Genomic DNA, 21,336 nt, shown 5'->3' on the forward strand with positions numbered 1-21,336 from the left:
GACTTAACTAACCTTAGTGCGAATTCTCTCTTGAAGGTAGAAATGTGATATCGAAGGAGAACAAGCAAGCGATAGCTTAGTTAAACGTCAAAGGTATGTGAGGCTAGTACTTTCTTTCTAATGGCATGAATCTTATAGCATGATTTTCTTTCGTCTTCGTGAGTTCCTATATTCCGGAAAGCTAAAATCCTACACCCATAAATGGCTATATAAGATAAGAGATATGCCATGATGATGCCATAATGATAATGATGTTATTTATTGCTTACACTCACCTTATGTGCTAATTCCTTCAAGGTGAGGCAGAATGTCAATGATTGTTCCATAATGAGATCGGGGCATCACAACCTTAAGTCACCCCGATAAAGTATAGTCGATCTTGAGCCTTGTGCATGTACTATGATAAGATAAGCATACTATGATGCGCATATTATGATAAGAATGTCATGATGATTATGATATAATACCGCGCCTATATGGCCGGGCAGTCACCGCTAAGGCGGGTAGATATACACCATGGCCAAATGGCATGGACAGACACCACTAGTGGGCGGCATGAGATGATACCCCGGACGCGGGAGGCCTGGATGCAGGCTAATGCTATGATTATCGGGCAGCTTATACATTTATGCATACATGACATGATGATGATTATGAGTAAGCCGGCATGCATTATTTCCTTTGTACTTGACAGTCAGATATAGATGTTCCATATTGATATCCCCCTTTGTATCATTGTCTTATTTCATTGTTTATGCCTCTCATAGTCAGTATAATATTCGTACTGACGTCCGTTTTCTTTGGACGCTGTGTTCGTGCCCACAGGGAGATAAGGAGGAGAGCTTGATCCTGATTCGTAGAAGCTAGTAGCTGATTGAGAGCACTTCATTGTTCGGAGGTGCTTATGATGATTCTTTTGTGTATATTCGTGTATATGTATTTTTGGGCATGACGGGGTCTTGTCCCGTCCTTATGTTTAGCACTCCAGTAAAGGCTCATAGATGCGCAGTGTGGGTTAGATGGTCCCATGAGATTGCTACGGTGTATATATATATACTATTTTGATGGCCTAAAGGCTTGTGTGTATAAAAGTATTGTATGTTCTCAAATGAAAGACGATTTTCTCATGAGTCGAGTATAAAATTGATAAAGGAGCATTAAATGAGCATGATGAGTAATAGAACGAGCGGTGCTCAGTGATTAGCTCCGGGTACCCGTCGTGGCCCCTAGTTGGGTCGTGACAAAAGTTGTATCAGAGCAGTTCAGTCCTAGGAAGTGTCTATGAGTCGTGTCTAGTAGAGTGTTGTTTATGGGGTGTTGCGCGGCATATCAATAAACAAGAGGTTATAGGGCATTTAGGAAAAATAACAATCTTTCTTCTTATGAGATCGTGCGATAGAGCCATGCATAAGATTTTACCCTCTCTAATAGTGTGTTGTGATTTCAGAATGTCGCCAAAGGGAAAAGCTACGGCCGCCCAGAAGGGCAAGACTACGGCAAAGAGGTGGGTAGAAAGAGAGCCTCCAATGAATATAGAAGAAGGCTAATCACATAATGAGGCATTGTCTAATACTTCCTCTACCCCGCCCAACATGGAAGAACAAGGAGGAGCTCCAGCTCCAATTTCTCCACCGGTTGCTTCGGGTCAACAAATGACCGAGGCTATACATCTATTGACACAGTTGGTTGCCGCTCAGGCACAGCGGTAAAATGTGAGTTCAAGTGATCGGGCAGCAAGTACCAAAGCCCATGATTTTATGAGTCTAAATCCTCCGGAGTTTTTCGGGTCAAAGCCGGATGAAGACCCGCAAGGTTTCATAGATGAGATGTTGAGGACATTGAAGATTGTCCATGCCTCCGAAACTGAGTCCGTGGAGTTGGCATCTTATAGACTTCGGGATGTGGCAGTTTTATGGTATAATAACTGGGTATTATCAAGAGGAGAGAATGCGCCCTCTCCGGTTTTGCAAGAATTTGTAGATGCTTGTATTCGTCACTATTTGCCACCTGAGGTCTGCCGAGCTAGAGCAGATAGATTTCTAAATCTGAGGCAAGAAAATATGAGTGCCCGGGAGTATAGCATGCAATTTAATTCTTTGGCTAGATATGCTCCGGCTATGGTGGCCGACATGGGAGATCAGGTACATAGATTTATGAGTGGCCTAGGGCCACATTTATTTAGAGATTGTTTGATGGCTTCCTTGCAAGACGGGATGGATATTTCCCGAATACAGGCTCATGCTCAGAATTTGGAGGGGCGACAACTACAAAGAGGTGACCGTGATATCGACAGAAGACAAAGTAAGAGGGCCAGATCTATGGGAGCAGGTAGTGATTATAAAGGGGGATAAAGACAGACATGTTATAGGTACTCAGGCCAGTCGGTGACTAGTGCTCCTCCTCGATTCACAAGTAGGGGATTTGATCGCTCCTTCTGTTCAGGACAGGGCAAGAGTTCGAGGGTCGCGGATTCCCAGTTCAGGGAAGATTATAGTCAGAGGAGACCCCTTATACCGCGATGCAACCAGTGAGGTAGGTTACATTCTGGACAATGTCGCTAGGGTTCGGATGCTTGTTATACTTGTGGCCAGGTGGGGCACATGATGAGAGATTGCTGTCGACGAGTGGCGGAATTGGAGTTCAGCCCGCAGGTTCAGCAGTTGGTTCTTCCTCAGTACGCCCGGCAGGACAGATTCCCCAAATGTCAGCCGGCCGAGGTAGAGGCAGAGGGGCAGCATCTACTTCAGGTGCCACTCAGCCCCGTGTGTATGCTTTAGCCGGATGGTAGGATCTTGAGTCCTCCTCGGATATGGTTACAGGTACATTTTCTATATTCTGCCGTGATGTATATGCACTGATAGATCCGGGTTCTACTCTTTCTTATATTACTCTATATGTTGCTGGTGGTATTGGGGTGAAACCTGAGCCAATCAAACCTTTTGAGGTGTCTACTCCGGTTGGTGATCCCGTGATAGCAAGACAAGTGTATAAAAATTGTGTAGTTGTGATATGTGATCGCCAGAACACAGCTGATTTGATTGAGTTGGAAATGTTAGATTTCGATGTAATTATGGGTATGGATTTGTTGGCCTCGTGCTATGCTAATGTTGATTGTCGATCGAAAGTGGTTCGATTCTAATTTCCAGGAGAGCCCGTGCTCGAATGGAAGGGTAATGCAGCATCACCGAAAGGTAGGTTTATTCCTACCTTAAGGCAAGGAAGATGATGGCCAAGGGATATATTTATCATCTAGTTCGGGTTCATGACATCGAGGCAAAGCCGCCAACTTTCCAATCCGTTCCGGTACTAAATGAATTCCCAGATGTGTTTCCAGACGAACTTCCAGGCCTTCTTCCAGAAAGAGAGATTGACTTTTCCATTGATGTGTTGCCGGACACCAAGCCTGTTTCTATTCCTCCTTATCGAATGGCTCCGGCGGAATTAAAAGAGCTAAAGGCGCAGTTGAAAGACTTGCTCGAGAAGGGATTTATTAGACCCAGTTCATCACCGTGGGGAGCACCGGTCTTGTTTGTGAGAAGGAAAGAAGGTTCTCTGCGAATGTGCATCGATTATAGGCAATTGAACAAAGTGACGATAACGAACAAATATCCTCTCCCAAGGATACACTACAAGAGAAATGGTCTATAGCAAGGGGAAATTTGGTCGTTAAAAGATCAAATCCGGTCGCTAGAAGTCAATAACGACGGGGTAAAATTCGGTCGTCACCGGTCATTAAAAGCTCCGTCGTTAAAACTTAACGACCGGATTGCAAACCCAGTCGTTAAATATATTTTAACGACAACAACTAATCCAGTCGTTGTACTTCCTTACAACGACCAAATTTCCCTTCGTTGATGACCTCTCTGGTCGTTAAACCTTGAAATAAAACAACAAACTCCAGTCGTTATTAAGTACTTTTAGCGACTGAAATTCCTGTGGTTGATCAAAATACTTTTAACGACCGAAGTTCCTTTTGCAAATTTTAATAAAAATAATTAAATAATTCATAATTTTCCCTGCTCTTCTGAAGTAGTATTATTTTATATGCTTTCACATGCAACCTAAAACATACCAAATAATTGATATTCATATAAAATTTCATTGTTAAGCGCAAAAACCTAAACATCACATTAATTACTGAAAAACATATATATATATGTCCAATAAAATAAATCCATCAAATCCTAAAAATTGAGAAAAGGAAATTGTAGCATATGTACAAATGACGTCTCTGCACCAATACTAATATAACAATAAACATAATGCGCTTCAACTTGCTCTGCACTTTGTTCGAGCACATTTCTTCAATCCTCAAGTTCTTGATCTGTTAAAAGAACAATCCATGTCAGTTTAGTAACAGAATGCCTGCTAGCTATTTTCCTAGTTTAAAAAATAAAGGAATAATTTAATCATCAGTTAGCCAAACAATTGGAGCAAATATATCATGCATTAGCTATCAACATGTTAACATAGTATGAATAGCAAACAACAAAGAGCTACTGAACAGTAGAAAAACATAGATTTATCATAATATACCTCTATACATGTCAAAGGTAAATATATCATCCCAACCAATAGATCATTCTCACTCGTAGCCATTTCATTCTTAATCTTAATGAAATTTCAACACTATCAATCACCCTAAGGTTTTGGCTTGACCGTAAAACTATTTCACATTAGTAATGAAGACTGTCATTTTTATACTTGAAAGAAAGGAATTTCTAAAGGAGCAAATAGATTGTATTTGAAGTATACAAAAAATGGTTTAGCCATATAGTAGCTAACATATTCTTAAGGGCTTATAATTAATCTATACCATTTTGATTTCTCAAAACAGAGATATGGCAACGTGGAGATAAAAATGATCAATAAAGCTATCACAATAAGCTTCTTCGATCTTGAAACAGTCACAACTAGAAATTACCTGGTGCATTATGGGACAATCAACACACATTTATTTTTAATTACCTTACACAAATTTGGGTGCGCAAATATATATATATATACCTTTGCTGGATGGTTGATCACTGGAGGTGATCTCGACCCGTTCCATTGTTCATTATATGATCCGGAAAGAATATATAGTCCAAACATTATCCAACATATTTTCCACGAAGCAACTCTAATTGTTCACAAACAGTTCAACCAAATAGACATATCCGATGAACTACTCTTTTACCCAAACGCCATCATCATCATCATAAACAATTAACAAATAAATCCACAAATCTCAAACGCCAGAAGAATGCATAACTGTTGACATACACAGTAGAACTATTTCAAAAATCAAAACACTTGAATCTAGTCTCTAGATCAAATCATAATAGGAAAACAGGCTACTGCATTAGCAAAGTCGTTATCAAATAGGAGCACTTGTAAAACATATCACTAAATCTATTGAGAAATACGCATTATGTAATAGCTGACAGAAAATTTACTAACCTAGTGGAGGTGATGAAGGCTGACGAACCAACATACGTTCAAGCCGTTCATATTTACTCTCCAGAATATCCATGCGGATTTGTAGTGATTCCTTTTCTTTTTTAGTTGTTTTAAGCTCTTCCAATAATGCAGCCTTTGAGGTGGTACCACCTTTCAACTCCTTAGCGGTTATCCCACCCCCAAATCCAACTGCATGACTTTTGCATTGAGGTCCAAAGCACCTTTCCACTACCTCAATATTAGTAAGAGACAGTTCAGATTGTACCAGCTCTTGGATTTCAGCCTATAAAATATAAGAATGTTTAAAATATTGCAATACACTAAAGAAGAGGAAGGATGTTAAATGAAATTTATAAAAAGACATACATATTTTTCGATGGTTTCAGGTTCGACAAGCTCATCGTCCTTCTTATGAGTCTCAAACAAAATAATTGCCATGTTCGGTGGATTACCATCTTTGCCTCCCTTTACAATTAAAAAAACAAGTCACATAAATCTTTCATACAAAGAGGAGATTTCCTCATAGGGTTACACGATTTACTTACCATTTCGTAATTGATCTCCCTATAAGGTTTGCTACCCGTATGATGAGGCATAACTACCTTAGACCTATAGACTGAGTTTCTTGTAGTTTCTTCCTACATTAACAACACAATAGTGAAATTATTATAAGGTAGTTTAATGATTCTATTTTTAATGTTAGCTTTGAAGCTAGGTAGCAGAGAGTAAATAGAGGGAAAACAAAGAGTATAAAAAACATCACTGCAACTTTATTTTGTGGGTCCTGTGGAAAGAAGATATCAAAAATATTCTGATTTTTTTTTGCCCTGCCATAAATTGTTCTTGAAAAGTAATCACATGCCACTTGAAATAAAATTCTATTTGTTAATGGCTATGAAATCAAACCTTAAATTTATCAGATAAGAAATGCTCCTTGACCAACCATTGCAAATCACTCTTTTCTACTCCTGCCGGCTCATCTTTTAGAACCTCATGCAACGACTTCGATTTCATTTTGTTGTGCAATGATCCTCTCCAATTATTCCAAAGTTTTCTCATATGTTGCAGAACATGACTTTTATGATCAATCATGTCATCATTGTCAAATATTTCCTGAAATAGAGAAAAAGATCAACAGACGTGTCTTGAATAAGTCAAGTCATGGATATGAGTGTTGAGAAGCTGGCTAAAAAAATAGTACACAAACAGCAGCAAGTTCATGCGACTAAGAGTGCTTCAGTTACTCCATTTCACTTGAGGGATGCTGTGGTGCAAACAAGGCAACAAGCAAACAAGGCACTTGAAACTAATGTGTCTTCCAAGGCTAATAATCATAAGCAGCAGCATACAGCTAAAAATTTTACAGCTCACAAACAACAGCCAGATGAAGTGATGAAGAGCAGTGGGAACAAACATACTACTGGTTCTAATCAGCAGATGCAACAACAAAAGAATAATGGAAATATAGGAGGCAAGTCATCTCAGGTGGTACACCATGATGCAAATAAGCAGAATCAACTGGTAAATGCACAGGTTTTGCAGCATTCTACATCCAATGTCAAAAGCCAAAATCAGGTTGCAGTAAAATATTCTCAAGGACACTTGCAAGTAGAAGTAGCAGGAAGGGAAAGAAGCAGAATTGATATTGATGAGGAGTCTACTGCACAGAATATTTTTAGTGCTGCTAGGGAGGGTGATATATCACCTAGACATTAATTGTCATATCAAATTTTCACATTCTATTAAATCAAGAAAGCAATGTTGTATATACTTACAGTAACAGCTTTCCACATGTGCTCAAGCTTATGTTCTTCGATGTCCAACCATGAGTGTACTCGCAGCGGGCACATATTACGATCACGAACTAGCAAACCCAAGTGTCTAGAAAATGAGGTGTGATTCGGCCCAACAACTCGATTTTGGTAGAAAGTGACTCTTAACTTTTCTCCAGGTTTCAGTCGCAAAACTTTCTTACAAATGTTCATTCCTCTCACTTTATTTGTCTTTTCAGATTCACATGGACCTGCAAAATTTAAAGTACGTCAAACAAAACAAAACGTCCAAGCCACTAACAACAAGAAAATATTACACAAAAGAAAATAAGGTACTAGTTTCACTAGTCTGAGCATCTTAAGCCACTTCAGCAACTTTTTTTGCCTTTTGAGATTCAAATGGACCTGCAAATTTTAATCTAAGTAAAACAATACAAAAAATTTCAAGTCTATTAACAACAAAAAAACATCACACAAAAGAAAATAAAATTCTCGTTTCTTAATGAGGGGCAAAATGGGAAATATGATTTTTTAGGTTGAAAAGTTTGTTAGAATGATGGATAATGATGTATACAATCATTTAAAATATGTTTGTTTGGAGAACCTGATGGTTTGGAATATCAAGACTGATTTTTCATGATCAGGGGAAAAATGGGAAATATGGTTTTTTTGGTTCAAATGCTTGATGGGAAGATACATATTGATGGAACTATTCATTTAAAACTATTTTGGGTGGAGAGCCTGGATTCTAGGTATATGGAAATGATGTGTTGCAGAGTTCGAATTGGTTTCTGGTGTAGCCTGGTGGATATGTAGCAGCAGGTTAGAGTTGCAAGGCACTGCAGTTGATTGCAGTGGACAGTTGTTTAGTTGGAGGAATAGCTGGTGTTTATGCAAGGAGAAGTACAAAAACAAGTAATGTAGCATATTTGTAACATGGTATGGGAGATAGAATAGGACAGCAGCAGCAGTTTCTACTAATGCTGGCCTTTCTCACGCATGCATTAGAGGAGCAGCATGGAAAGGCACAAGGTGTTGTCACTTTGCAGCCTGGTTTGATTGTTGTTGGTGCACAAGGCAGCATTTGTTGCTGCTAGTGTGCATCAGGAGGGGAACACACACACAAGCTGCTGGTGGCATTTGTTCCTACAGCAGTTAGGAACTACAGCTGGTTACTGTAGAATCATATAAGGCATTAGCTGGGATGGACAGTAGCAAATGGGAAGGTTTGATACAGCAGCTTGTTCAGTTCAGTGGTGTCAATCATATGTGGCATCAGTTGGAAAAATATATAGAAGAATGGACAGTAGAATATGGGAGCAGTAGCAGGTTAAACTACTGCTGGTGCTGTGTCTATCAGACAAGCATCAGAGGTGCAGCAGCATGGCATGGACAACAAACTAGGTGGCTCAGACCTGGTAGTGTGGAAGCAGTTCAGCAGCAAACTTGGTGGCTCAGACCTGTTTGTTTCCATGGCATGGGCAACAAAAGGTGGACAGGAATTAAGAAGCTGGTTGCTAGGATGTGCAACTGCAGATCGATGCAGTAAATTGCACAGTACTACTGGGGCATATTGATGCTTTTTGCAGATCAGTGCAGTAAGCTGATGCTTGTTGGTCATGCAAGCATCAGAAATGCAGCACCCATTATTCCTGGTGGTAACCAGGAGGGGAGTATATTGAAGAAAAAAAAAGGGAGGGGGGGAGGGGTTTGAATATACAGAGAAGTCTGGAGGTTTTTGCTAAACTACAGAATGATATTACACAAAGCAGTAGGACCAAGTTGAAGGCTGCTGTGATGGCATTAACATCATAGCCATGCTTAGGAGATACAGGTTCTACTGCTGCCTCTATTAGACACACAGCAGATGAGCAGCCTGGTGCTGTCACTTTGTAGTGTTGCTGTTGGCACAAGGTGATTTAGACTAATAATGTGCAACAGGCTACTGGTGTGATGTAACATGGAGACACAAGGGTAGTGAGGTGGAGAGAAAGGGATCACTGCCATCATGTTCAAGGAAAGAGCATGATGGTACTTTATTTCTCACACTGGTTTCTGTTTTGCAGGTACATTGACAAGGATAGTGCAGGCTTAGCATGGACTCACAACAACAAAAGGAGGACATGAAAGCTGGAAGATGGCTGCATTATACATACACCAACTGAAGGGAACCACTGCAGCTTGAGTACTGCTGCAACTAGTACTACAGACTGTGCAGTGATGCTGAAGAGCTGCATTGCAGGCGGCAGCCTAGTGGACTTTATTAAAAAAAAAAATCTAGTTTCGCTTATCTAACCATCTCGAGTAACTTCAGCCACCTTTTTTGCCTTTTTAGATTCAAATGGACCTGCAAATTATAAGTCAAACAATACAAAAAGTTCAAGCCCACTAAAAACAAAAAGATATTACACAGAAGAAAATAAAATACTAGTTTCACTTCTCTGAACATCTCGAGTCACTTCAGCCACTTTTTTTGCCTTTTGAGATTCAAATGGACTTACAAATTTTAGTGTAAGTCAAACAATACAAGAAGTTCAAGCCCACTAACAGCAAGAAAAATATTACAGAGAAGAAATTAAATAGAAGTCTCACTTCTCTGAACATCTCGAGTCACTGCAGCCACTTCTTTTGCCTTATGAGATTCAAATGGACCTGCAAATTGTAGTGTAAGTCAAATAAAACAAAAGGTTCAAGTCCACTAACAACAAGAAATATTACACTGAAGAAAATAAAATACTAGTATCACTTCTCTGAACATCTAGAGTCACTTCAGCATCTTGATAAAGGGAGTCTTCCATTGGATCAAAATCAGGAGGCACAAGGATACTTCTCTTTGTTGGCTTATTTAGATTAGAAGTTGCTGGACCGCTTCTGTCACTTCTCTGAGCGTCTTGAGTCATTTCAGCTTCTTGATAGAGGGGGAAATTGTCTTCCATTGCTTCAAAATAAGGGTGCACATTGAAATTTTTCTCAGCTAGCATATTGAACTTAGAAGTTGCTGTATTACAACTCTTATTTTTGGCAATTAGAGTCCTCTATTCGGCATTAACTCTTAAAGAGCCCATTACTCTTAAGCTTTTCCCTCCCCGTCCCTTTGCTGCTAAGGCACCAGGTTGAATGAATTCATGCTTAGCAATCTTTGAAGATGATCCCATTTCATACTTCTGGATTTTTGAGGGATTCATGTAAACCTAATACCAAAACAAATATATAAGAGCAAAGTCGGAAAGTTTTCAATAACAAGAAAAGTAAATTGAGAACGACATTCAGAATGAAGACACAATGTACATGTCACAAGATTCCTTGCATGAACCATTACTACTATAGTAAGAGCGAGGTAATATTAAAGATTAATTCACTGGGAAAAAAATTCAGAGTAAATAATAAAGAATCAACAGCAAGACTCAAAACCCCACGCCAAACCCTAGCTTTTTCCGGCCATTAATGGCCAATCCAACCATGAAGCAGCCTCTTTCTGAGGTTGCTCTACCCCAACTCACCCTAGACTATACAAAATTACTAAAATCAGCAATTTTAAACAACAACAATGATCCACAGGCCACTGGTTTGTTTTCAAACAGTGGAGAAACAAATATTGTGCCTCCTACTCCATTGAAACCTATCATATACGTGCATATTGGGGAACCAACAATTCAATATTCCATGGAAGAAATTAATCAGATGATCATTCACGAGGAATTACAATATGCAGTTATTGGTAAGTTTACATATGGAGTGCCCGACATGCAATTTCTACGTACTTCACTTGCTAGGCAGTGTGAACTAAAAATTGATGCTACTATTGGTTTTTTGTGTAATAGACACATTTTGATTAGATGCAAGTTGTTTGAAGATTACATAACTCTCATGTCTAAGCATGCATTTTGGCTTAAAGAATCTCAATGGTCCCATCCAATGCGAACACTTAAATGGGATCCATGGTTTGATCCGGAGAAAGAAACGAGCATTGCAATTGCTTAGATTTCATTCCCAACCTTAGCACCTAATTATTTTGGGAAGTCTTAGTTATTTTCAATGGCTTCTGCAGTAGGAAAGCCATTAACATTAGATTTGGCTGCTAAAAATAAGACACGACCTAGTTGTGCTCGTTCAAAGTGGAGGTAGATTCGTTGAAGGAACATCATAAGCGTGTGGCTATTCAAGCTGTTGATAGTGCTACTGGAGAAGTTAAAACTAAGTTGGTAAAAATACAATACGATTTCATGCCGAAGTATTGTAAAGATTTTAGTTTGCAAGGTCATGATGAGGATTCAAGAGATAAGGCAGCTGATGGGCAGACTCCTGAGTCTATAACATCATCACAAGAAATAAATGCTATGTTTGATAATGTTACAGATGAGAGTGAAGCTATAGAGTTAATGAGCTAGAGATAGTTGGCACTCAACCTGGTGAGAGTGGCACTGCAAGTAGTCAAGAGGTAGATAAGAATTGTCAAACCTCCCTCAGATTCAAAAACACCACCATCATAATTTCGTTCAAGGCAATTAAATTTTGTCTTCATTGTATTCAAATACCTTGAACATAAAGTCATACATTCAGTTGCTAAATATCCCTCTGCAATCGAACCTTCTGGGCGAGCCATATTACCAATAAAAGACTTCAAAAAGTGTAGGTAGCGCTCTATTGGATACATCCATCGATAATGAATTGGTCCAGCAATCTTAGCTTCATTAGGTAAATGAATTGCCAAGTGCACCATGACATCGAAAAATGCAGGAGGAAAGACCCTTTCTAACTTGCACAAGGTTAATGGTATTTGGGCTTCTATTTGTTCCAACACATCCACACTCAAACATTTCGCCCCAAGCACTTTGAAAAATAAAGACAACTCAATAAGTGGTTCCGACACATATTTGCAGAGCATACCACGTATGGCAAGTGGGAGTAAATGTTGTAGAATAACATGACAATCGTGACTTTTTAATCCTGAAATTTTGCGATCTTTAAGGTTCACACACTGGAAAATATTTGATGAAAATCCATCTGGGACCTTTAGATTCTTTAAGAAATTGAAAAACATTTGCTTCTCTTAAGGAGATAATGTGTAACATGCTGGTGGTAACTCATATTTATCCCCATTTTTTATTGGATGCAAATCTTTTTGTATGTTCATTGCTTGTAAATCCAACCGAGTATTCAAGGTGTCTTTGGTTTTTCCTTTGACATTTAAGATTGTCCCCAATATATTATCACAGATATTTTTCTCAATGTGCATCACATCTAGATTATGTCGCAACAACAAAGTTTTTCAATAAGGAAGATCAAACAATATACTCTTCTTATTCCAATTATCACCCCTACTTTCATGTGATATCTTATTCTTCTTCTTTGGATCCTTTGTTAGTGGTAACCCATCTAAATCAGCAACTTGATCAAGTATATCACCACTGGACAACATTTTTGGTGGTAGTCTCGTCTCCTTAGTGCCATCAAATGACGCTTTATCATTCCTCCATTTGTGATAAAGAGGAAGAAAGCGTCTGTGGCCCATGTAACACTGTTTTTTACAATTTTTTAGCCTTCTGGAAACAGTTCCTTTATTGCAACATGGGCAAGCCAATTTTCCTTTTGTACTCCATCCAGACAAATTTGCATATGCTGGAAAGTCGCTGATGGTCCATAACAAAGACGCATGTAATGTAAAATTCTTTTTAGTTGACGCATCAAAGGTCTCCACTCCAGTTTCCCATAATTCATTCAACTCCTCTATCAAAGGTTGAAGATAGACATCAAATGCATCCCCAGGACTCTCAGGACCAGGTATAAGCATTGACAAAATAAAATTCTCTTGCTTCATGCAAAGCCAAGGTGGTAAATTATAAGGAATAAGTACCACGGGCCAAATGTTGTATAGAGTTCTGGACATTCCAAATGGTTGAAATCCATCACTAGCAAGCCCAAGTCTTACATTACGAGGCTCAGCAGCAAAAGATGGGTGAAGCTCATCAAAGTTTTTCCATACCATTGAATCAGCTGGGTGTCTCATAATCCCTTCATCAACTCTTTTATCATGATGCCATGATATAAGAGGAGATGTCTTTGAACACATAAATAATCTTTGAAGTCTGGGCTTTAGAGGAAAATAACGTAAAATCTTGTATGGTATCTTTTTTCCACTTTTAAATTTGGTTTCCCCACTATGTTTATCCTCCTTCAATCTGGATGCCCCACAAACTTTGCAAGATTCAAGACAATTATCATCCTTCCAATATAACATGCAATCATTCTTACACGCATCAATCTTCTTATAAGAAAGACCAAGATCTCGAATAACCTTCTTTGCCTCGTAATATGAATTCGGCAAGTTTGTTCCATCAAGCAATAAATCTTCTTTCAAAAACTTTAATAACATCATAAATGACTCATTACTCCAATGACCAATACTTTTAATGTGAAGCAATTTAACCAAAGTAGAAAGTTTAGAAACTTTTGCACTTTCATATAAAGGTAGCTCAAAATCCTCCAGTAGCTTATAAAATCGTTTTGCTTCAGGATTTGGTTCCTCCTCGACAAAATAATCACCACTATTGTTCATATTATCTCCATCACAATACAAATCTCTCAAAATCCCATGTATTTCAGCCTCACCATCACCCTCTTCGATGTCATTATCATATATAAATTCAGAATCTGGTTGTGCTTCACCTGACCTCTCCCCATGGTGATACCAAAGAGTATAACCCGGTATTATCCCATGTACTATCAAATGTGACCTGACCACAACACGTGTTCTAGAAGTCGCATTACCACATTTGATGCAGGGACAACGTATCAATTGTGTTTCTCCCAATCTTGTAAAAGCATAATCTAAAAAACATTCCACCCCATCTACGTAAGCACTAGCAAGTCGATCATTAATAAGTTCCATCCATTGCTTATTTGGTGCCATAATCTTGGTTCATGTAAAATAGATATAAAAATAAATTAGTACAACAACCAAGGAGTAAGAGTTAAACATTTATTCTAGAGTTATGGATTAATGAGAAATAGATACATATAGTTATACTCGTCTTCGGAAACGTGCAACATCACAAAATACATAAATTTCATTGTACTGAAAAACGATGAACTTTTTTATAGGTATAAAATGATAATTTTTTCCAGTATACAATTTAAAATGATAATTTTTTCCAGTAGACAATACCTAAATTCTTAATTCATTTCTGGATTTGCGATCAGTGTGATGTGAGTGTATGTCAGAGAGAGACATCATTAAGGAGCTATCCAATTTCTAAGACACTTTCCTATTAGTACCATCTACTGCAGTAATTGCAAAATTTATCACTTTTTTATAATGACTTCCCTTATTTTGATGTAAAATTGTATTCATTTCTAGAATTAAGTAGTCTCCACTTCCTAATACTATAACACATCTCACTCATCTTCGTAAATTATGTTCCGCAAGAGACTAATTCACCTGAAACATGACTTATGGCATAAATACATGTTATTAATCTATTTTCCAAGTTAACCATGAAAAGTCACTTATTCTTGTTGGTTAACTTAAGTCTAAAATAGAGTAAAAATCATTTACATTGTAACATAAATTCTAGTTTAATTACTTTTATCAGCTCCATGAACTCTTGTTTTAATTATAATACACAGGGAGTATCATGTGATTTCTCCAATGGCTTCTGGCACATAATGGATTTAACAATCGGAGACCTATACGACAACTCCCTTCACTGCTCCCCAGCTGCAGAATTCACAGAACACTTGTTTGACCTTAAGCATCTAAAAAAACTTTCCTTCTCAAATTGCTTCCTCTCAGATCCGAACAAACAAATTACAATTCCCATATCAAATTGGGATAGTCTCGCGAACAACTTGAAATCATTAGAGTTTCGATCAAATGCTGGTCTTACTGACAATATTTGTTTTGCCAACCTTCTTGGCATGGGATTTGAGCAACAAAGACAGAGCACTGACAATGACATTATCTGGCTACAGAACTCTAAGACGGATGAGAATCTCTATTTTCAGTGTATTTCTGAAAATTTTCAAAGTTCTGTAGTATTTTTTTAATTGATTAAAATAAGGTAAAACTTCAGTAAATAAAGCAAAGACTCGATTCCTTCATTATTAGTAAAATGATGACCAATAAAAAGAATATCATCCGAAGGCAGAGAGCAAACAAATATAGGGTTCAGCTCATTATAAATCAGAAAAAGGCTTTCAAGACAAATTATTGATATCCAGGAAAAAATCTTCAAGCACAAAATACCAGCAATCCATGTTTGTCCAATTTAACAGTAAAATGTATCACTAAACCAATTAATCGATACAATCGAAAAAATATAATCGAACAGAGAACTCATACGAACAGGAAAGGAATACCCAATTTCACAATCAATAATTACAATATTTAGTAAATTGACAGATATTTACCTTGATGTGAAGGAGAAGGAAATTGTAAATTGTTGAGATAAGCATCTTTCTCGAAAGCCAGTTCTTTTCAGTAAGTTGTACCAAACTGGTTGTATAATCAAAATAGAGAGAAATAATTAGGTTTTTATATGGGTTGGGCTGGGAAATGGAGCATAACACCCAAACCACAAAATTTGGTTGTTATCCAAATTGAAATTTAAGTGCAGGAAGAACGGGATTTACTTTCCCCAAAAATTTCAACAAATTTGTTTTACCTTTCAATCCTATCTTCAGAATTAGTTTCACCACAAAATTTGGTGTTTATCCAAAGAATTTGTTACGGAATTCCTGAAATTGAGCCGCTTGCTAAGACTTGATAATTAGCGTATGTGTAGCAGCCGTTGCAAACTCCTTCTGGTGGGGTTTTACTCAATATCTCTTTAGATTCTCATAGTCATCCTGCTTTTTAGCTGATTAAGTTTGTGTGAGTCGAAAATAAGTAATTAATGCATATCTAAGCATTATAAATTAAGAAGCAGTTTTTTTTCTTTTGAGGGGTGATTGTTGCGTATGAAGAGGAGTGGGGTTGGGGAAACATGGTGGGAAAGCAGATGAGGGGGAGCGTGGGGCTGGGAAAAAAAAGGTAGGAAAAATTAGCGTCTTATTTTATTTGGGGAACGACCGGATATTATGTTTTTTAAGGATTGGATATTGCCCCCTCATTGATATTGAACTAAAAATTATCTTTAATGACTGGAAAAGAATTTAGTCGTTATAAATATACTTAGAACGACCGGATTTATCTCCCTTCATTAAGAAATCGTCGCTAAAAGTTAAGTTTCTTGTAGTGATAGATGATTTGTTTGATCAACTACAGGGTGCCAAGTGGTTTTCTAAGATAGACTTGAGGTCAGCATATCATCAAGTGAGAGTTAGAGAAGCGGATATTCCCAAAATAGCCTTCAGAACGAGGTATGGCCACTATAAATTTCGAGTGATGTCGTTTGGGTTGACTAATGCCCCGGATGTGTTTATGAATTTGATGAACAATGTATTCAAGCCTCTCTTGGACTTATTTCTGATAGAATTTATTGATTATATTCTGGTGTATTCTCGCACGGAATCAGAACATGCAGATCATTTGCGAATTGTTCTTGGCATTCTTCGAGCCCGAGAATTGTATGCCAAATTTTCAAAGTGCGAGTTTTGGCTAAATTCTGTGACATTTCTGGGCCATGTTATTTCAGATGATGGCATTCGAGTTGACACTCAGAAAATTGTTGCAGTGAAGACTTGGCCAAGGCCTACGACGCCTATAGAAGTCCGTAGTTTTCTGGGATTAGCAGGTTATTATAGAAGATTCGTAGAGGGCTTCTCATCTATTTCAGCCCCATTGACGAAACTAACCCAGAAGTCAGCTAAATTCCAATGGAGTGATGCCTGTGAGCGCAGCTTCCAAGAGCTAAAAGGCAGATTGACCTCAGCTCTGGTCTTAACACTTCCAGAAGGGTCAGATGGCTATGTGGTATATTGTGACGCTTCCGGTGTCGGATTAGGATGCGTATTAATGCAGCATGGTAAAGTTATTGCATATTCTTCGAGACAATTATGGAAACATGGAAGGAATTATCCAACTCATGATCTCGAGTTGGCTGCAGTTATTCATGCCTTAAAAATTTGGAGGCATTATTTGTATGGTGTGCATGTTGATATCTATACAGATCACAAAAGTCTTCAGTACATTTTCAACTAGAAGGAATTAAACCTGCGGCAGAGGCGGTGGTTAGAATTGTTAAAAGATTATGATGTGAACATTTTGTACCACCCCGGGAAAGCGAATGTAGTAGCCGATGCGCTTAGCCGCCGATCACTAGGCAGTTTATGTGAAGTCCCTCCGGAAAAGAATGAGATGGTTCATGAGCTCCACTAACTAGATAATCTTGGAGTACGTGTAATCGATTCGGGTAATGTGGGGATTAGTATCAATGATCCCACAATTTTGTCCTTAGATATGGAAGTAAAAGAACGGCAATATGAAGATCCTCAATTGTGCCATTACAGAGACACATCTCATGGAAAAGAGAAGTCTTCATTTGGAGTTTCTATGGATGGAATTCTTAGATACCGAGGCAGGTTGTGTGTGCCGAATGTGGCAGAATTGCGCCGATGAATTCTAGAAGAAGCACATTATTCTCGGTATTCTATTCACCCAAGTGCAACCAAAATGTATCATGATCTCAAGATGATGTATTGGAGGGATGGCATGAAGAGAGATATATCGGAATTTGTAGCACAGTGTCCAAATTGCCAACGGGTAAAGATTGAACATCAAAAGCCAGAAGGCTTATTGCAAGCAACGGAAATCCCTACTTGGAAATGGGAAGTCATCAACATGGATTTTATTATGGGGTTACCTCGTTCCCGTGGCAAGTATGATTCTATATGGGTGATTCTGGATAGATTGACGAAAGCAGCCCATTTTCTCCCAGTTAGGACTACATACTCAACAGAAGACTATGCGAGGTTGTATCTCAAGGAAATTGTGCGACTCCATGATATTCCATTATCTATTATTACAGATAGGGGAGGACAGTTTACAATCAAGTTTTGGAAGTCCTTTCAAGAAGGTCTAGGAACTCAAGTGAAGTTTAGCACGGCATTTAATCCGTAGACCGATGGACAAGCCGAGCGTACTATTCAGACCTTGGAAGATATGCTACGAGCATGTGTGCTGGATTTCAGTGGTAGTTGGGATGATCATTTACCGCTAATCGAATTTGCATACAACAATAGTTATCATTCCAGCATTCAAATGGCTCGATATGAAGCTTTATATGGGAGGAAATGTAGATCTCCAATCGGATGGTTCGAAATAGGAGAAACACAACTAGTAGGCCCTGAATTGATTCAGCAAGTGGTGGAAAAAGTTAAGGTGATCCGAGATCGATTGTTGACAGCCCAAAGTCGCCAATAGTCTTATGCAGACAATCGCCGACGAGACTTTGAATTTCAAGTTAGTGATTGGGTATTTTTGAAAGCATCACCAATGAAAGGGGTGATGAGATTTGGCAAGAAAGGGAAGCTAAGTCCTAGATACATTGGACCCTATAAAATTATCCGCAAGGTGGGTCAAGTAGCCTATGAATTGGGCTTGCCTTCGGAGCTTGAATCAGTCCATCCAGTCTTCCACGTTTCGATGCTCCGCAAGTGTGTTGGAGATCCCACAAAGATTGTCCCGATAGATGATGTGCAAGTGACAGAAAATCTAACCTATGAAGAAGTGCCTATTGCTATTCTAGACAGGCAAGTGCGAAGACTTCGAAATAAAGAGGTAGCTTCAGTTAAAGTCTTGTGGCGAAACAACAACCGGGAAGAAATGACTTGGGAGGCGGAAGAGAGTATGAAATCCAAGTACCCGCACCTATTCCAACCCCCAGGAGAGATCCAAGATGAAACGTCAACAATATAAGGTATGTATGCTTTATTTATATGCTTTTGGTCGTGTATGGCCATAGACATGTTGATATGGTGATGTAGCCCTGTGAGGCGATGATATTATGGGTTGTTGTGACAGGTTGGTAGTGTCAAATTACAGGGGAAACTCTGGCAAAATTTTCGTAGAATATCGAGTGTTTAACATTCGAGGATGAATGTTCCAAAAGGGGGGGAAGAATGTTACACCTTGGAACTTTTCCCCGATTAGCGTATAGTGAATAAGCTAATGGAGGGCATCAAGAACCCGATGATTTGATAAGTAAGAGATAGCATTTGATGATCTTAATCGAGACTCGAAAACAATAGACGTAAAGAAAGAAGTTTGACGAAGAAAGTAAAGGATATGTTACGTATCGGATAGGAATTATGGACGACGAGCTAATGAGGGCATAATGATGTCTTAGAGACAAGTAATAATGTCCCTTAGATTGTTATTGGAGAATTAAGCAAGTGTTAAGAAGGTTCCATAAGGATCGGAGATCAAACGAGTCGACGAAAACAAGTTCCGGACAACTGGACATTATACGGCAAGACATACTGGCCATATAAAATTCACGGACCGTATGTCCAGGCCGTAGATCCAGTCCAGAACAACATGGCTCACTGGATCAAACATACGGTCCAACATATGGTCAGTGAAAATTATACAGACCGTATGTTGGTCCGTATAAAGTGGTCTGGCCAGCTTGGGTGAATTAATATAAGGGACCCTTCTCATTTCATTTTTATTTCATTCCCACTCTCCACAAGTCAAGAGACCTATAGAATATTCTCTAACACTCATACACAAAAAATATCAAAGGAAATCCATGATCAATGTTATATCCCGTGTTTTCACACCTTTGGAAAATTGGAAATAATTTGGACTTGTATGAAATAAGGTCATAACTGAATTTATGTAACCCTTGAGTTGTTATGAAAGAATATTAATATGGAAGTGTCGAGGAACGCTAAGGGCAAATTTAGGATTTCAAAAATTAGTTTCGGGAATTACAAAACGGGAATTATAATCCATTGGGCCCAAATAATTGAAAGAAAAATTTGGGCCCAACTGAAATGGGGTGGCCGGCCAACATACTTGGCCCAAACCCAAGTCACATGGCAACCATGTGACAATTTAATTAAGGGGCTATTATATACATTGGAAAGTTCAAGAAAAACTTAGAAGACAAGAAAAACAAAGCAAGAGAGGAGAAAGAGAAGAGGGTTTCGGGTTTGGAGTGCAAAAATAAGCCACAAAAATCTTGCTTCAAAAATTCATATTTTGTCGTTTTCCTACTAATTTGGGTACCCTCTTCAACTTGGTGTAGTTGTCTTGGAGGAAGAAGCACTTGGTTCCTCAATTTGATCACTAGTTCAAGTAAAGAAGACTAGAGAAAAAGGTAAGGATTCATTCCTTTTTATTGTGTTATGAAGTTTTGTTTGTGTTGTAGTATGTGAGAATGAGTTGATTGTACGGAAAAATAGAAGTTTACCAAGTGGATATGTATATAGGCATGTGGCCGTGTATATATATGTATGTGTATAATTGTAAGGTGTTGAATTTATATCATATTCTAGTTGTGGTTGGGATGAAATGCATCTTGGAAATGAAAATTGAATGAATTGGATAGTAGTTGGTAGTGGGGTGTTTGGCCGTGTGGTATGGGGTGTGCGGAATGGAAATGGATTAAGTTTGTCTAGTGTGTTAATTGTGTTATTGTGATTCTTGCAATGTAAATGAAAGTAAAACGATATGAGTTTGCTTTGAAATGGAATGTAGAAAACTTATGTCGTTTAAGTATGATTTTGCGACATTATGAAAATGAAGTTATTAGGTTGCTAATTATGACGGGTATTGATGAATTTGGAAGATGGAATCATGTTATGAATACGTAAGTCAAAGATTAGAAGTTTCGAATGCGTTATGACTTTGGCGGAAAGTTTGTATATTATGTATATCGTATGAATATCTTGTGGAAAACGATATGAAATGCTTTTAAACTATGTTGTGGTAATCTAGATTGATAATGAATGTGAAATTGTTGAGAATAGTTTGAAAGTTAAGGTTAAAGTAAAGGTTATGACATTATGTCGGCAAGTAGAACTAGTGTTGCCATATTGTGTTTCTAATGTTTGTTGTTGATGTTGATGTTGTTGCTTGGGTTGTTGTTGATGATTGTGAGCCGAGTTAAGTTCTCGGGGGTGCTATATGTATAGGGGAAGTGCTGCCGAAATTTCGGTAGACAAATAAGAATTG

General features: G+C 38.3%; 2 protein-coding genes across 3 annotated transcripts; both read right to left on the reverse strand.

Annotated features, from left to right (window-relative positions):
• Positions 1–4,127: 4,127 nt before the first annotated feature.
• Positions 4,128–16,204, reverse strand: LOC132614356 (uncharacterized). 2 transcript variants are annotated; one of them, XM_060328784.1, is made up of 10 exons: positions 15,878–16,204; positions 15,624–15,708; positions 9,961–10,405; positions 9,807–9,866; positions 7,218–7,465; positions 6,349–6,555; positions 5,988–6,080; positions 5,809–5,907; positions 5,443–5,725; positions 4,128–4,324 (listed from the first exon to the last, which is right to left on the reverse strand). In XM_060328784.1, the coding sequence occupies exons 3-10, from the start codon at positions 10,193–10,195 to the stop codon at positions 4,305–4,307; spliced, it is 1,245 nt and encodes a 414-aa protein (XP_060184767.1). In that variant the 5' UTR covers positions 10,196–10,405; positions 15,624–15,708; positions 15,878–16,204; the 3' UTR covers positions 4,128–4,304. The 2 variants fall into 2 exon arrangements, with proteins under 2 accessions (XP_060184767.1, XP_060184766.1); XM_060328783.1 differs by having other exon boundaries at positions 9,952–10,405.
• LOC132613082 (uncharacterized) lies at positions 12,484–14,124 on the reverse strand. The gene has a single exon (XM_060327137.1). It carries the CDS (start codon positions 14,122–14,124, stop codon positions 12,484–12,486), a length of 1,641 nt encoding a protein of 546 aa, XP_060183120.1.
• Positions 16,205–21,336: the final 5,132 nt, after the last annotated feature.

Source organism: Lycium barbarum, chromosome 10 (genome assembly GCF_019175385.1).
Source record: "Lycium barbarum isolate Lr01 chromosome 10, ASM1917538v2, whole genome shotgun sequence".
Classification (NCBI taxonomy): Eukaryota; Viridiplantae; Streptophyta; class Magnoliopsida; order Solanales; family Solanaceae; genus Lycium; species Lycium barbarum.

What these genes read in the sequence shown, in the direction of transcription:
- LOC132614356 (XM_060328783.1), bottom strand. Translation starts at nt 10,195, where the DNA reads ATGCTAGCTGAGAAAAATTTCAATGTGCACCCTTATTTTGAAGCAATG. An exon ending in TGTTCAGAGAAGTGATACTA is followed by an intron (nt 9,867 to 9,951) that starts GTATTTTATTTT and finishes TACAATTTGCAG; the next exon opens with GTCCATTTGAATCTCATAAG. An exon ending in TCTTATCTGATAAATTTAAG is followed by an intron (nt 6,081 to 6,348) that starts GTTTGATTTCAT and finishes TTGTTAATGTAG; the next exon opens with GAAGAAACTACAAGAAACTC.
- LOC132613082 (XM_060327137.1), bottom strand. Translation starts at nt 14,124, where the DNA reads ATGGCACCAAATAAGCAATGGATGGAACTTATTAATGATCGACTTGCT.